General features: G+C 37.5%; 4 protein-coding genes across 10 annotated transcripts in view; 2 read left to right on the forward strand and 2 right to left on the reverse strand.

Annotated features, from left to right (window-relative positions):
- LOC145898252 (3',5'-cyclic-AMP phosphodiesterase 4C-like) overlaps window positions 1-2,870 on the forward strand; it is a 35,000-nt gene extending 32,130 nt beyond the window's left edge. For all 5 annotated transcript variants that reach the window (XM_082986705.1, XM_082986713.1, XM_082986691.1 and 2 more), the window contains 4 exons: window positions 64-186; window positions 377-559; window positions 855-985; window positions 1,279-2,870. In XM_082986705.1, the coding sequence (XP_082842831.1) occupies window positions 64-186; window positions 377-559; window positions 855-985; window positions 1,279-1,492 (651 nt within the window). In that variant the 3' untranslated portion in view covers window positions 1,493-2,870. The remainder of the gene's footprint in view (window positions 1-63; window positions 187-376; window positions 560-854; window positions 986-1,278) is intronic.
- Window positions 2,871-3,291: 421 nt separating this feature from the next.
- LOC145898153 (dynein light chain Tctex-type 5-B-like) lies at window positions 3,292-4,539 on the forward strand. Its single transcript, XM_082986589.1, has 4 exons — window positions 3,292-3,422; window positions 3,572-3,701; window positions 3,759-3,862; window positions 4,367-4,539. Exons 1-4 carry the CDS (start codon window positions 3,310-3,312, stop codon window positions 4,530-4,532), a joined length of 513 nt encoding a protein of 170 aa, XP_082842715.1. The 5' UTR covers window positions 3,292-3,309; the 3' UTR covers window positions 4,533-4,539.
- A 35-nt stretch (window positions 4,540-4,574) lies between these two features.
- On the reverse strand, window positions 4,575-11,468 carry LOC145898130 (ran-binding protein 3-like). 3 transcript variants are annotated; one of them, XM_082986580.1, is made up of 12 exons: window positions 11,348-11,468; window positions 9,651-9,836; window positions 9,492-9,572; window positions 8,848-8,969; window positions 8,333-8,455; window positions 7,704-7,775; window positions 7,342-7,449; window positions 7,214-7,277; window positions 6,547-6,734; window positions 5,884-6,007; window positions 5,547-5,686; window positions 4,575-5,480 (listed from the first exon to the last, which is right to left on the reverse strand). In XM_082986580.1, the coding sequence occupies exons 1-12, from the start codon at window positions 11,406-11,408 to the stop codon at window positions 5,142-5,144; spliced, it is 1,608 nt and encodes a 535-aa protein (XP_082842706.1). In that variant the 5' UTR covers window positions 11,409-11,468; the 3' UTR covers window positions 4,575-5,141. The 3 variants fall into 3 exon arrangements, with proteins under 3 accessions (XP_082842706.1, XP_082842699.1, XP_082842693.1); XM_082986573.1 differs by having other exon boundaries at window positions 7,704-7,793; XM_082986567.1 differs by having other exon boundaries at window positions 4,576-5,480; window positions 7,704-7,811.
- Window positions 11,469-13,021: 1,553 nt separating this feature from the next.
- On the reverse strand, window positions 13,022-15,217 carry LOC145902005 (outer mitochondrial transmembrane helix translocase-like). The gene is made up of 8 exons (XM_082989841.1): window positions 14,961-15,217; window positions 14,787-14,886; window positions 14,439-14,567; window positions 14,283-14,374; window positions 14,003-14,130; window positions 13,655-13,832; window positions 13,403-13,578; window positions 13,022-13,269 (listed from the first exon to the last, which is right to left on the reverse strand). Exons 1-8 carry the CDS (start codon window positions 15,138-15,140, stop codon window positions 13,140-13,142), a joined length of 1,113 nt encoding a protein of 370 aa, XP_082845967.1. The 5' UTR covers window positions 15,141-15,217; the 3' UTR covers window positions 13,022-13,139.
- Window positions 15,218-15,354: the final 137 nt, after the last annotated feature.

Consider the following 15,354-nt stretch of genomic DNA (forward strand, 5'->3'; position numbering starts at 1 on the left):
TCGTATGTCCGGCTTATTGCAGTTTTCGTCCAGCTAACCATCTACATTATATGTACTTGACAGGTCCTTGCTACCGACATGTCGAAGCATATGCAGCTGCTGTCTAATCTTAAGACGATGGTGGAGACGAAAAAAGTCGCACGTTCCGGAGTGTTAATGCTTGACAACTACACTGACAGGATTCAGGTATAGGCAATATTTGTTAGTATTCGTCTGCTGGCGGCCGAAAAGAGTTACACAATTTCTATTTTAAACAACAATATGCGTTGTACAACTCCAAGAACGTCCTGTTTCTTGTACAACGTGGTTAAGATGATGCTGCTATAGTGTTGACGGCGTTAACAGTTGTTTAACAGTCTGTTTTCACGTTTGACAGGTACTGCAGAACATGGTGCACTGCGCCGACTTGAGTAACCCAGCCAAACCGATCGACCTTTACAAGCAATGGAACGAGCGTGTCATGGCAGAATATTGGATGCAAGGGGATGTGGAACGGGAGGCAGGAATAGAAATTAGTCCCATGTGTGATCGCCATAACACTTCCGTCGAAAAGTCACAGGTAAGAGAAAAGTCTTTATCCACAATCTCTTATTTGATCTTGGTTCTAAAAATATCGATACGATTCTATGATTTTACTTCTTTTGGGTGGATTGTTGCAGTAGTTTTTAGTAAATTTATAGGCGTTTTTGTTGTTTTGATCTTTCTTTGTTATAAAACATTATTGTGACATTAATCGTATTTGATACGCAATGCAAACACGCATCGTCGACAATTGCCATGGTTACATTTATATGGGTTTTCGCAATTCCAATCACAGTTCACGGCTAACTGATTGTTTGTACGCTCCAATTCAGGTCATGTTCATCGATTTCGTCGTACACCCTCTGCTGGAGACCTGGGCCGACCTGACCAATCCCTACGCACAAGATATTATCATTGAGCTCGCAAACAACCGGGAATATTACGCAAGTCTCGTCCCTAACAGGTAAAATTAAATACTTCAAAAATGAACTATAGGCATTGCCGTTTCTACGAAATTGGCGGCTGGTGCATTCGGATGGTGCAATAATACAAGTAAAAAATCACAAGTGAACACACGGAGTATTTAGTTTTAACGCCAGCATTGTAGTTTAACACGATTAACAAGGACCGTGGATCCCAACCACCAACACCAAACAACTAAACCACAGTTTTCTTTTTGCATAATTGACTGATCATTGTACTTTACAGTTGCCCCCATGATGATTTTTCTAACCATAATTGTTTCTTTTCACGCAGCCCGTCGCAAACTGGACATTCCAAATCTAGCGACGAAGGGACGATCGGTGCCGATTCTTCAACCGATTCAGCGTCCGATGGCGACGAGGAGGAAGATATTGGAACCCCGGTACCCTCCGGTCACCCGCAAAAGAACAACTTCCAGTTTCAGTTGTCACTTGACGACGATCCGTCGGCATCAAAAAAATCGAGCTCAAAAGCAGAGAAATCATGATTGCTGGTTGGTCGACTGTTCTGACAATGTTCAGACCGGTCGTCACCGCTTTACTCGCTGGCGGATGCTTTTCGTCAAATACGAACAACCGTGGTGCCCCATCCCTCCAAAGGCGCAGTCCGAACGTCCGAGACACACGCGCAGTCATCTACATTTACCTGGCCCGTTACCTGCGTTACAGCATTTCTTCACCTTGCGTTTTTGTTTTTCGATCGAAGTCGTTCGCTTTCATTTGATGGACAGCCGTTTGGTGCGCGGTAATTATCTGTCCTTCATTCGCCGTTGTTGTGGGTATGTTTATTTTTGCCGACGAGTCGGACACAGTGTGGCGCAGCTGCTGTATTTTGGCATTTGTGTTTTTGCGCCCTTTTTTACGGTAGTTACGCGAAACACTGCCACATTCACATCTTTTTACCTTTACGCGGCAACGGAATACCAGTTAATAAGGAGCCACAAGACCAATCACATACAGCACGCTTTAGTTCATTCACTTTTGCAGCAGCAGGTGCTTTTCATAATTCTTTTTCCAAATCACAGCTTTTCTCTACCACCCTTCCCATTTAAAACTCCTTGTCTGTAACTGTGTTTACATACGAAATATACATACAAATGTGATTTGGTTTTCTTCAGGCGACAATACGTGCTTGTTTTCGATGCGATTGCCTTACATACTGTCTTTAGACGGCCTGAACATTACTTCGTTAATGATTCAAAGCATTTCCGACAAGGTCTCGATAACCTTTTTGTTCGTTATTAAATAGCGCGTAAGCTGGTATGTCTTATTGCAGCGTGTAAACGATCTTCAACTTGTGTGCAATTTCATCATGTCCATTTTTTCTGTCTCTTTCTTTCGCCTTTTTCCGTTACCGGTTTTGGCGAGCTTCGATACCGAAATCGCGGCAAATTCGAGTGTTTTCATCTGTTGAGACGGAGTGCTACTGGTCACTGTGACGATGGTTCGAAGCTGTTTGAATGATCTTACACGTCCAACTGATGGACCCAGCTTGGGAACCAGTCTGTCCTATCTAAACATTTTCGAATGCAACCACCCAATGACCACCGATGCTAAACCTTTGAACTTCTTAATCCTTTTGCTGCCCTTGATTAGTATTTATTTTTGTACTTTGCACGTTCATTTACCCCGAAAACCCTTGTGGTAGATTTGAAAACTTGTTTAGGTGGTAGCAACATACGTAAACAAATGAATGCACCACCTTTATTTACACTCCAACCTTTACCGAATATATTTATGTAAGAACAGAACATTATCCACAAATTGTCGGCTATGCTGCGACCTCTGTCGCGAATTTCTCGTCTTTATTATGTTCCTTTTGTTGGTTGATAAATTTATGGGAAAATAAATTACCATTTAAGATGATATTTTTAGTTGTTCTGTTTTGAAGGGAAGTTGTGTTGTGGATAGCTTGGAACTTTTAGCGCAACCATGGCAATTATCAGGGGTGCGGTCATATTTTCATGTAAGAGGAAAATGCCGAACCTGAAGCAAATTTACTCCCATCAGCCTCTGGGAATGTAGTGTCAGCATGTTAAAGTACCCAGGCATGTTTGAAATGTCATTTGTTTCTATTGTTTTGTAGGTTCTAAATCGGAAGGTGTGTTAGTTCAGGCGCTCAGTTGTGTGAAAGTGTAACGGCGATGGGCAATGACAATCAACACCGTTTGAATGCAGTTGTGTTTGAATGAAAATAATTGCATCTGTGACGTAACAATGATCATTTTGAATCAATGCAAGGAGTGTAATATCTGTGTGGCATATTATCATTTGACGTTGAACAGGAGTTTGTGCTTTTACCAAAATGGCGAATCCAATATCAAGCGTAATGAATTCTTCGATGAAGCGAAGAGGAAGCATGTTTGATGGCTCTATGGCTCGTCTCGCCCCTGTGGGCTCTAGCACCCGAACATTTGGGTAAAAACCTTTTTGTGGTATTCAGAATCCAACATCAGTTGACTGCTGAAAGTGAATGCTACAAAAAAATGCATGTGTAAAAGTATGCTTTTGCCCTTAGACCAAATGCAAAGTAATATTGTTTGCTAAACAAACGATTGCGGTTGCAGGGAGGATCCCAACAGTCAAACATTTCTGATAAAAAAGTTGGCAGCTCGTTACCAGAATACATACAAACTTGAACCAGACCAACGTTTTGAGTGCGGCAAGGTCCAGGCAATTGCTGAACAAGTTTTAATCGTGCGTACTTTTTGAAACTGTTCGAATTTATTTTTTACCTAACCTTACTTTTCACAGGATTCTTTGGAGGATATGGATTATAATATAGGCGAGTGCAGGCAAAGGTGTAAAAGTATCGCTGACAAGATCATTAAAGCTGTCCAAAATCTAGGCTATAAAAGGTACTGATGGAACAGGCCTTGTTATCTAAATGTAATAGATATAGTCAAATGATAGTAACATTTTTGCGCTAGCTTTTAAAGTAACCTGTAGAACTATTTTGTGTGGGACATTAAACAGTAGAATGAAATTGCTTTTCCAGGCACTCAAATAAAACCTCATTAAAAACGTAGCACTTATCATTTCCATGTAACGCGGCATCACTTCTAATGACATTTTGACAAAAATTGAGCTTGGATTGCAATGGAGTCACACTGCCTGGGACCTAAAGATACAACAACCCAACCCTGAAAAAACGGTTTATTTTGTTGCCATAGACCAGGGGTCGGCAACCTATCCCCAGCCGCGGACCAAAACCAAACTCTGTAAGGTCTTAACAGGCCGAAGTTTTATTAAAATCCTGTTCCCTTCACTATGATGTTGTTACTCCTTGCGAATTCATTTTTTCCACGCGAAACTGATTTTTCAAAGGTAAAAAAACAACATTGAGTAAATTGCATTTTTAGGCACAAGATTGTTGCACTCGTCCATATTGGTCAACTACAAGATCAAGGAATTCGAGTTGGAAGCAGATGTTTGTGGGATGATAAAAGAGACAATTGGGTGTGCGCATTTTATGAGGGAAAGACCCTCTGGGCCACCGCCACAGTTTATGGAGTTTATTACGAATAGATTAACCCTGTTGTATAAAGTAAACTTATACGTTTGCCCCAAATACTTGTATGCACGCCAACACGCAGTTACGGAAAAGTTGTAATGAACAGTAAGTAATAAAGCGACGAAAAATGAAAATAATCGACCGCAGGTCAAACGAAGCTTATAGTTGGGTTTCGTGGTGAATTTCATCACTCCGCAACCAAACATGACGAACGAAAGAAATCTGCTGGGTTTTTAATGTACATCACTATTGCAATGGCATTTACGTCTGTGGAGTTTCCCTCACTACAGTATAAACCAGTAGTTTTGCAAAAATGTTGTGGTTTACAAACATTGGTTTTACATTTCGACGAGGTGTTGCAGTGTAGAACGAGATAGTGAGGCACAACATCGAGCGTGGGTCCTAATAGCTTTCGCAATTCCTCGCCAAAACCGAATGAAAAATGCGCAGCAAAATGAAGTGTTAACAACAAAAAGCGCAAGAAGATTGGCTGCGAATGCGCAACATCCGCACCGCGTTGGTGTAGAATGACCGTTTCAAGTAGTCAGTCTTAGATAGGAACATTCAAACAACGCAACTCGGTTATGCTGACAGACAGAACGCGGGGGTGTGCGCGTCAAACGTTAGGTCGCCACATCCGAGTTTTGGTGTTTGGTGGTAACTTCCGCCGTTTCATTTGCCTGTTCCTTGTCCTCGGTTTGTGGCACGATTTCGGTTTCTTTAGGTTTCGCATCCACGGATTTGGTTGTTTGCTGGTTTTTGCAAGGGGATTTAGTAGTTGGTCCTGGTGTCGTGTCTGGTTTGTCTTTGGCGTCATTGTCAGTGGAAGACTCCTTTGAGTCTGCATCGCTTGGACAGTCGGTCCTCGCTTCCAAGTGTTTACGTTTTTCCTCCAACTGCTTTTGGTGCAGGATTCGGTATTCCAGAGCTCTATAGATTTGTTCCGCATCGTTGATTGTGGCCTTACGAAAAAGAAGTGTTTTAAACTCTTGGAAAACTTTCACCTTGGCGAAGACAAGTAGTCTTACCGTTATGAGAAAGACTCCAATCTTTCCATCTTCTGTTTGAGCTGAAACTCGTACAGATTTTTTGCTCGCTTTATCCACAGTCATCTGGGCCCAGATTTTTGTGTTGAGAACGAGACGAAGACTGCCGTGTGTTCGCATAACTGTATTAACATAAACTAATTGAATATGTGGTCAACTCCATTGAGCAAAAAATATACACAACTATGAGATATACAAAAATAACTGCCACAACCAACAGTTCACAGCATAAAAAAATAACTCCACTTACAACATAAGATTATTTTGGCATGTACAGTGGCCAGGTGGTGTTTAAATTATAAGAATTAATTATATTTACCAAGTCTTGATTGGAAATGTAGATCATCATCAGAACAGTTTCCATCATTTAGATGTAATATGCCAACACCCCGTTCAATCCAGTTTTGACTAACTGCCTCAAACTGATAAAGCTTGCATTGCACCTAACAAACAGTTTATTTCATGAAAACAAATTTTTAGTTTTTAAAACAGGAAATACTTCGTGAGAATCTGTGCATTTTGCCGCCTGGCCATCAGAATACAAATTTACTTAACCTCACCCCCAGAACAGGAAAGTGTTTAGATCAGTTGACCACAAACCTATTTTAGTAGACTGTGTTGACAACCATCAATGCCAATATGACCCAACATCAGTTCAAACAAAATAAACTTCATCAGCCAAATCGATAGTGAATATATTATTTAGAAGCAAAAGGGCCACAATATTCATTATGCTGTTGTTTGGTACCTATTTATGTGCTCTCAAGGGATCATGCCAAGATAAAATGGACGAATCTGTTCTAGGCTAGCTTGCCAGCTAGTTGCAATGCACCAGTCACCAGCTACACTTACAATATGTTATAGGTCAAAACAATGTCATACTGTCTGCAGCAAAAAAATTGTTTGAGGAAGTCTTATAGACCCTGGCTACACACCTAATTGTCTTCAAAATGCTTTTTAAAACGTTACGTTTAATCCACACCTGCAGCACATTTTTCTCATCTTCCTCTCCAGTTACAATCTCCACTTCTGGCATGATTGTTCGGTTCTGGGAGGCAGCAAAATGAGCAGCAGCACTTTCCTCCAAACCCTTCAGATTTTGCACTTCTGGTGTTTTTGTCATTGTCGATTCATCGCCGATGCTTTGCTTCACGGCAGTGGATGAGTCCGCTATTTCATGCATTGTAGACTGATTCATTATGATAGTAGTTTATTCATTTTCCATATCACATATTCTCAGTAGGAAATCAAAATGTGTTGCACTTACAAATAATGATGACCAAAGTATGTTTGTGGTATTAAATTATTAGTTTTTATGTTTCTTTATTTATTCCAAAAGATATAAACATGCAGTTTTTGTTTTAAGCTTGTTATGCGTATAGATTCAAATATTAAAAACACTTTGATATCAATAAACACATTTCTTGTAAAAACATCATTATCAAACTTTTTGAAATGGTCGTATTGGATTATATCAACCCATTTGGAAGGAAAGGATTTTATTGGACTTTTTAGATGTTAAATTATACAATGCCAAATCACTATAAGATAGGTGTTGACAGTTTATAAAAGTTTCAAAATGTCAACTGCCATGTGTGTACCTTGTAGTTTGAGGCCAACATGAAATAACAATAAACAACCTGACTTACCTTCAGTGGTTGTAGTCTGAGGCATAAAAGATATGGGTTCATTCAATGAGCTGTTGGGGGAAACCTGGCAAAAATTTAGTGTAGTCATAACTTTTGGAAAATTTCTAAATTGTATTTTGTACACAAACCTTGGCCCGCTCAGCAAGGTTTTCTCCAAATACAAAACCTGAAGAGGAAACGTTTGATCCATTGTTGTCACCTGACTCATGACCTGATGCTTTGTTGTCACTTGTGACCTGCACAAGGTGTTTTTCGTATTTTTGTGAAATTTAACACAAATGTAATTATTCCATGTTTATTCATGGATTTAACATTGACAACCAGACCAAATGCAATAAAATTTCGTTTTAAATGTGGTGACTAAACTAATTACATATTGTGAAGTATTGTACACATGCACAATGATGACATTTATAAGATTTGTAGAGCTTTTCATTCAAATCATGGTAATCGTTTTCCCGATAATCTGGCATAACACCATGATACTTACCGTGGCACGATCTTCCATCTTCCTCCCAAATACAAAACCTTCAGTCGTGGTGTCTGAAGATGAGTCTCCAGGCTGTATGAACAAATTTTCCTTCTGGGTGTTATTTTCCTGTTGTAAATTTAGCTTAACTTGAAGTGATAATTTTTTTATTATTATTATTATTTATTAATTATAAGCAGATTGTTTGTTGCAAAAAAGGACAGCTTCTACTTTTTGTGAAAAGTTTCTGGTTTCATGTTAAGTAATTCGTGTTTCCAAATCAGTGGGAGTGTTTAAGAGCCCTTAGTGTTTGGACAAGGTTTGGTGGAAATAGTATATATAAATAAGTGTAGGTTATTTGGAAAAGGTTTATGGCGTTGCAATAACTTCCTGTCCTTACCCCTATCACTTATAAATGTCACTGTTATTGAAAACACAAAAATATATTGAAAAAAGAAAAAAAAACTATTTATCATCCAATGAATGGTTAACTCTAGTCATTAAATAATTAATAATGTTTGTGTCTGAATTAGTCCGTGGATTTTCCAGTAACCATAAGCTACAGGCAGTAAAAGGCAAAGTCAAACAGGTCTATTTCTACACTATGTTAATGTTTGTGACATTTAAAACACGAATTCTAAACATGGAACCTTGTCATCAGGATTGGTGTCCGTGGTGCTGTCTGGCAAGGAGGAATCATTCGATCCATTTACTTTGGCACGTTCCTGCAAATTACTTCCGAACACAAAACCCGATTCTGGATTGTTGTTTGTCTGAAGAGAGAGATATAAATCTGTAACTGTTTCTGCATTTGTCAAATATATTTGCTTCTTGCAGACTTTATTAGGATTGCAGCTTCATTTGCATGAAACATTATTGGAAACTTTAGTTTCATACAATCAGTAGGGTAATGAAGTCTGCAAGAAGCAAATATTTTTCATCAAAGCGAATGTTTGGGAGAAAAATGATGCCTACCAAACAACTCAAACAAAAGTTCTTTTATTGAAATTGTTTTTTTTTTATTTCATATTGAATGGATATTATTAAATTTAGTGAATTAAATTATGTAACGATAAGAATTAAACCATGCACCACCGCTGCGCTCATTGACAAAACAAGATAGTCGGGACTAATGAGATTAAACTGTATCTAAAAGTTTCCAAACCTCTGCTTCTTTCTTTTCTTCATCATTTACGTTTTCCTTTTCTACCGTAAGAAGAAAAGGGTTGCCCAAAGACACCACTGGACGACCAATTCTGGCTGGTTCGGCGGAGGATGAAGATTGGTCTAAACAAACAACAACCTTTTCTCAAACTACATTACAATAATTGTAGTACAAACTTGACACTTGGGAATATTTAAAAAAACAAGATTATTGATACTTTTGCCCCACAGATATCGCACAAATTAATTTTTTGAAATTTGTTCACAACAATGGCATGACAGTCAAGAAATACAAAAAATAGTATTTATATATAATATATATATATGTTATTATTGGTGAAACACAATTGTGGTTTTGATCAGTGGGCTTTTGTTTTACTGTGAATTAACAGAAATAAATACACAAAAAATTTTAAAAAACAATAAACTAGATTTCTATTAATGCCTAGTGAAAAAGCAAATAACAAATATACAAATCATCACAACAACAAACAATTTAATTTCAAATGACAAACAAGATTTCTAAACAAAACACAAAATATATCCTAAAAACTTTAAAACTTCGACAATTTACAACAATATTTGTTGAGATAAAAGTGAACGAATTAGACACAATATAAATACTATGCTTTATAAAATCCTAACCTGCGGATGCAACAGAAGTACCAGAAGAAACTGTGAGTTTTGATGGCTGCAAAAACTTGCACTTGCTCGTAGTACTGTCCACTGTTAAACAAACACTTAAATAAAACTTGGTTCAAAATGTTAATATGGTATACATGGTATACATGTGCTATATTGCACCTTCACCATCAGTTTGCTTTGGTACAGGCTTGGCTTGGCCGTGTATTAGTGTTGGTGGTTGCAACCGAAAGGCAGGTCTCTTTTCTTCAGGTTCACTCTCATCATTGATGTCAGCAGAAGTGCAGCCTGTTCTGACACGTTTCATTGACCTGGGTTTGGAATCTGAGCTTTCCTGGGGCTCAGTTTCTGCGGATTATAAAAAGACAGCTGTAAACATTTACCAAGCCTTTGGTATATTTGTTGTCCAACTGAAATCAATACTGTCTGTAATATTCACATAAGAGCAGTGCCATCATTTCATGTTATATTGTAAATATTACTGTGAAGCCAAAAAATACTTTTGTGTTACACATTTGGATAGATTGCTCTTTAAAACTTCTGCGGGTGTCATTTGTGTAAAATGTTATATATTTCTATATACTTGTCAGGAAAAAGTGGCTGATTTAGCTAGGCTGCAATGCCTGGGCTGCCAAGCCAGCAAACCTAGTATTTCTGTATTTGTAAATTACATGTAAGCAATGTTTCTCATGCTCTTTTTCATTTTCGACCACAAAGAAACCAGCTATCTCAAAGATTTAAAGACAAAAATTCATGACTTATTCAAGGGTAATTCAAATGTGGATCCACATTTTTTAAGAGTAACATAGGCCTATATGGGACGATAATGGTCCAGCTAAGAACCAAAAATGGTTATCTAAGTCAGATCCAGTGATAGTATAAGAAAAGCAAAAGAACATGAACATGAGAACACAGCATAATCATAGAAGAAAAAAAAAACACACTTTTGTACAAGACTTATTTGAAGTCATTAAAGGGGTCTGCTGGGACAAAAAATTTAAAAACACCGATTTAGTATGCTTGGAAAAACAATTTAAAGCACTCCTTTCAAAATAGACCACTGTTTCAGTAGCACTAAATTAAAATTAATTTTTAAATTTAAATAAACTTATTAATGTGTATGCTTCACTCAATATAAATCTACCACATCAGTATTTGGCATATAGAAACCAGAGTATTTTATTATTTTGAGAAGGGCCATTACAATACCAGCATTACTTTATACATATGCATTTATCAGGGGTTCCTAAACTGGGAGACATGATTTTGACGAGTGGGCACAAAAGTTGTTAAAATACTCCTTTAGTATTTCTGCAGAAAACCCTACAATCAATTTGAGCAAAGATTTTGCTGTTAGTCGGTAAAGCACAACTACGAGAGCTCCTCATGATGTCAATTCAGTCACAATGGTAACAGTGATGCAATAATGGTCTTCATGAAAACTGAAAATAGACTTTGACCACCAGGTATCATAATGAATTATAAATCTGACGCTCTTCTGGTGGAAAACAACAAATATACACCTTTTGTTTAAAGAGCGTCAGATTCATAATTCAATGGTCTTCATGTTGATGAAAGCAGTTTTAGCTTACCAGCTAGTTGTTTTGCTCTTTTGCTCTTAGAGACGACAAAAGCAAGGAAAAACTTAACTACACAGCCAACTTACGATGTGCATTGTCATCCACTAATCCACACATTAAACACCTAGTTTCCATAAAACAGCCCGTTTTATTGATGAGTGATATTAAAAATTAATAAAAAAACTTTTTTAAATTGATTTTTTTCAAGTAGTGGAGGTCACAAAATTTGGCAACAGGCAAATAAATGTCAGGGGTTGGAACCAAAAAAGTTCAAGTTACCTTCTTTTGTATGGCTGTCAGTGGGATTTGTACCAGAAGGTACAGTTGGTGCACTAGACATGTTTATTCCACTGTAATATATATCTACCAAGAGTGTCAGTTATTATGTAGTAAAATATCTAAGAACACAACACGGTTTTAGCAGCATACAAACAGAACTTCAAACAGTAATACACATGCAAAAACAGGTTGAAAGCTTGGTATTTTTCAGAAATATATGATAACTGAAAAGGTGGTGCTTTCTATGTCATCATTTTTGTTTTTATAACGATCCAAATGCTATGTTCAATACCGATTTCTAAATTTGTTGTGAAATAAATGTTACAACCGCAGAACCGCTCAGATGGCAACATTCATATTATAAAGCACAAATTCCCAATAGAAACACTTCATACGATTTGCTACATTTCAATGTGCAATATTTACACTAACAACGTTTTCCAAATTGCTAATAACTTTCAAGATATACACAGCACATTGCTTCGAACAAGTTGAACCACACCGGTGCTGTAAATGTAAACCATCGGGCATTGGCCTTATTATCGATACAATAACGTAACTAGAGGTGTCACATTTAACAAAACTACAAGGCAATCATATTGAAACCCAAACATAAATAGTGTTTTCTGGATTTAGTGTGCTGTGATTCCAGTACAGTTCTTCAGTTTTAACCGCACCGATCTGTTTTGTCCAGATATATGTGTATATTCTGTGAAAGCAATCGATGAAGTTCCAGCAAGGCTACCTAAAAAGATCTTAGTTTTCAACCACTCGAAATGCGAAGCTGTGTTATTCAATGGTTTATCGTTGGTTTAGGTAAATGCACAGGGAGGATTGGCTATTGGCTTATCATAGTCTAGATCCAGGGTGAGCTAACTTTTCCAACTCGCGGCCAAAAACTATCTACAATTTTGCAGGCTAAACCAATCGGCCACGTGGGTAGCCAGATTTATCCCGCGGGCCGCAGTTTGCTGATGCTTGGTGTAGGTTGTAGAATAGCCAATGTAAAGATCCAAGGTCCGCTGAAGATTGCGTTATTGCATAGGACCTACAATATTACCCAGTGGACATTATGATTTTCAAAAAGCTAAAACCGTCAATCGGTTGTCAACCCGGAAGCAGATAACCCGTAAGAAAGTATTCTTCCCGTCCTTGTCAAAATGCGGAATGTAGAAATAGCCTATATGTTCCGCCAACACTACTGGACATCGCTATTGTGCGATGTCGGCGATAAGCTGAATAAATTAGCTGTTCCTCTGTATGTGAATTGCCCTGTCGAAATGCTTTGACCCTGAACCATATTGCATGGGCGAAAATGTTGGCAGTATAAAACTTAATTAGCTTTGCCATGGGAATTTCGGTATACCTGGACGTCATAGGCCGACAACGTCGTGTCAGTTCCCAAACTATGTAAAAATTTTGATCGCGTGCCATCATATAAGAGCACACCAAAATATGTGGACCTTTTTTGTCAACACTGCGCGCGACCGCTTTATAATATGAATAAAAAAAGGATAAATTTATACAATTTCGGCACTTTTTAACCCCTTTTCCTGTCACAGCATAATTCCGGGCTTTTGGCAAAGTATTGTAGTACGAACTCCTATATTACTTGGCGACCCCAAATCCCAAGCTATATAGATTCTCCACATCCAACAAAGTTCTCTTTTTCGAACAAATTTATTTTGACATTTTCCTAAAAAAATTTATTATACACAATTTGTTATTATTGAAGAACATCAGATTCTTGGAACAGAAAATTAGTTCCAATTTCATGAAATTGTAATGTGAGCTAGGTTCTAGGAGCAACCACGTTTGGAAAGAGATATGGAACTCCAGAGCTCTTGCTCTGTTGCATAATCTTTGATGCCTTTTCAAGGTCTTCCATGCTGATTGCACGTAGCTGTGCCATTTCTTCAGCCCTATGAAAAACGTTTGCTTACTAAAAACATAACTTTTAAAACAGTGCATTATTCACTGTTTACGTTATGTTTTACTCCCAAGCAATAATAAAATCATGTTTACCAGAACTTACACACTACTTGGGAGTTTTACCTTTCAGAGCGTAAATGTTCATGAACACGAGCCACAGAAGCATGGCGACACATTTCTCTAATATCACTGCCACTAAATCCATTGAGGGTGTCAGCAAGCTCAGACAAACTAACAGAAGAGTCCAATTTTTCTTGAGACAGAACTATGTCAAGAATTTTTGTCCTTTGACGACCATCCTGTTAAAATATTTGTTTGCATTCAAGAATCAAAAAATTACTAACCTTAATATAACTACTGCAAGGTAATACTGACAGGCATTGGAACATGAAGTCGCAATGGCAATCGTCTCAGTATTGCCTGATCAATTTGTTCAGGTCGATTTGTTGCACCCATAACCATTATCTGGCTTTCATTATCAGATGATAAACCATCCCATAAGCTCATGAAGGTGGCTTTCATCATTGCAGTCACTTCATGATCTCTGTCAGACCTTTTCAAAAAGTATAGCTTTATTTAAATTGACAAATAATTACAAAAGGCAAGCAACTGAAATAAGATACACAATAAATTCATATTAGGAAATCTTAGACAGCTGTTTTAAATCCATCCCAACATATAAATAAATATATAATTACCTAATGTAGCCACAAAAAGACTTACCTCATTTGAAGGAAAACATCAATTTCATCAATGAAAATTATGGCTGGTTGCAATTTATGTGCTAAAGAAAATACAGCTGCTGCCAATTTCTGTGATTCACCATACCACTTGTCAGTAAGTTGCTGCATCTGTAAAACCAAAAATTTAATTGTTAAATAATAAAACAAACATACATCCATCCATCCATCCAGGAAACAGTGGGTTGATACATCCAAGTGGGTTGATGGTGGCATAGGTAATGACAAGCACACAATTCTACAATAGCTACATGTACAAATACCTCAATGTTAATAAATGTACATCCAGCTTGCTTTGCAGTTGCTTTAGCTATCATGGTTTTTCCGCATCCAGGTGGACCATACAACAATATTCCTATACATTGTGTAATAGAGTTTTTACAATAACAAAAGCAATCTTGATTTAATTTAAAAATTACCCTTTGGAGGCATAAATAGTTTGCACTGAGTAAAAATGTCCCTTCTGTGAAATGGCAATATAATTGTTTCTTTAATTTGTTCAACAATTCTATCCAATCCACCAATGTGTTCCCAGGACACAAGAATATCTGAATTTAGTTTCACGATGAAGCAGATCAAACAAATGCATGATCTTATTTTCAAATAGGAAATTTTATACTAATGATATGATTTAGCACTATTATAACGTTCCAAGAATGACAGAAAACCTGAAATCCACAAGTTTGCCATTGATTTGGTTTACTGGTAATCCACAAAGTGATGGTTGCATACATTTTTGTCGGCAAACATAAAAAACAGAAACTCACCTTTTGGAGTTATGAGTTGTGATGCAATGTTAAGTTCATATTCGGTAAGGTTAAGGTCTTTGACATTGTCTTTTCCAAGTTCTTTCAAAAGATGCTGTGCCTGTTTAAAACCCATTTTTTAGGGAACATAGTATACTTGTTGTGGTATACAACGTATTATGGCCAATTACAAACCTTTTGTTCCAAAGCCTTTTTTTGTTTTTTAGTGGGATCGACGATGTTAATAAGTTTATCAACATATTTGTACATGAAATACGCCGCTGCCCCAGTAGCCAATAGTCTAACGACCAAGTTGAGGATCTGTGCACTGCTCGCTGGATTTCCCGTATCAACATCAATTATTTCAAACTTCATAGCGAAGCATAACAGTATGCAGATCAAAACCTGTAGAATGAGAATCTAACCAAAAGAGGAACTTTGATATGGGAAGTTTTGGTTCCCTGTTCCGCATGATTAGCTACGCTATGGTAAATTTGGAAATATTTTTAGCAGAGGTAGGTCGAGGTTATTGTCAAACCATTTTGGTCCTTTCACATGCATGGCTTTCACCAAAATCACCAATTTTGCG

Source organism: Ascidia mentula, chromosome 1 (assembly GCF_947561715.1).
Source record: "Ascidia mentula chromosome 1, kaAscMent1.1, whole genome shotgun sequence".
Taxonomy (NCBI): domain Eukaryota; kingdom Metazoa; phylum Chordata; class Ascidiacea; order Phlebobranchia; family Ascidiidae; genus Ascidia; species Ascidia mentula.

What these genes read in the sequence shown, in the direction of transcription:
- LOC145898130 (XM_082986567.1), bottom strand. Translation starts at nt 11,408, where the DNA reads ATGTCTAGTGCACCAACTGTACCTTCTGGTACAAATCCCACTGACAGC. An exon ending in TACTTCTGTTGCATCCGCAG is followed by an intron (nt 8,970 to 9,491) that starts GTTAGGATTTTA and finishes TTGTTTGTTTAG; the next exon opens with ACCAATCTTCATCCTCCGCC. An exon ending in TCAGACTACAACCACTGAAG is followed by an intron (nt 6,735 to 7,213) that starts GTAAGTCAGGTT and finishes TGCATGAAATAG; the next exon opens with CGGACTCATCCACTGCCGTG.
- LOC145898153 (XM_082986589.1), top strand. Translation starts at nt 3,310, where the DNA reads ATGGCGAATCCAATATCAAGCGTAATGAATTCTTCGATGAAGCGAAGA. An exon ending in TTGCTGAACAAGTTTTAATC is followed by an intron (nt 3,702 to 3,758) that starts GTGCGTACTTTT and finishes TACTTTTCACAG; the next exon opens with GATTCTTTGGAGGATATGGA. An exon ending in CAAAATCTAGGCTATAAAAG is followed by an intron (nt 3,863 to 4,366) that starts GTACTGATGGAA and finishes TTGCATTTTTAG; the next exon opens with GCACAAGATTGTTGCACTCG.
- LOC145902005 (XM_082989841.1), bottom strand. Translation starts at nt 15,140, where the DNA reads ATGAAGTTTGAAATAATTGATGTTGATACGGGAAATCCAGCGAGCAGT. An exon ending in AAAAGGCTTTGGAACAAAAG is followed by an intron (nt 14,887 to 14,960) that starts GTTTGTAATTGG and finishes GGTTTTAAACAG; the next exon opens with GCACAGCATCTTTTGAAAGA. An exon ending in ACTATTTATGCCTCCAAAGG is followed by an intron (nt 14,375 to 14,438) that starts GTAATTTTTAAA and finishes CACAATGTATAG; the next exon opens with GAATATTGTTGTATGGTCCA.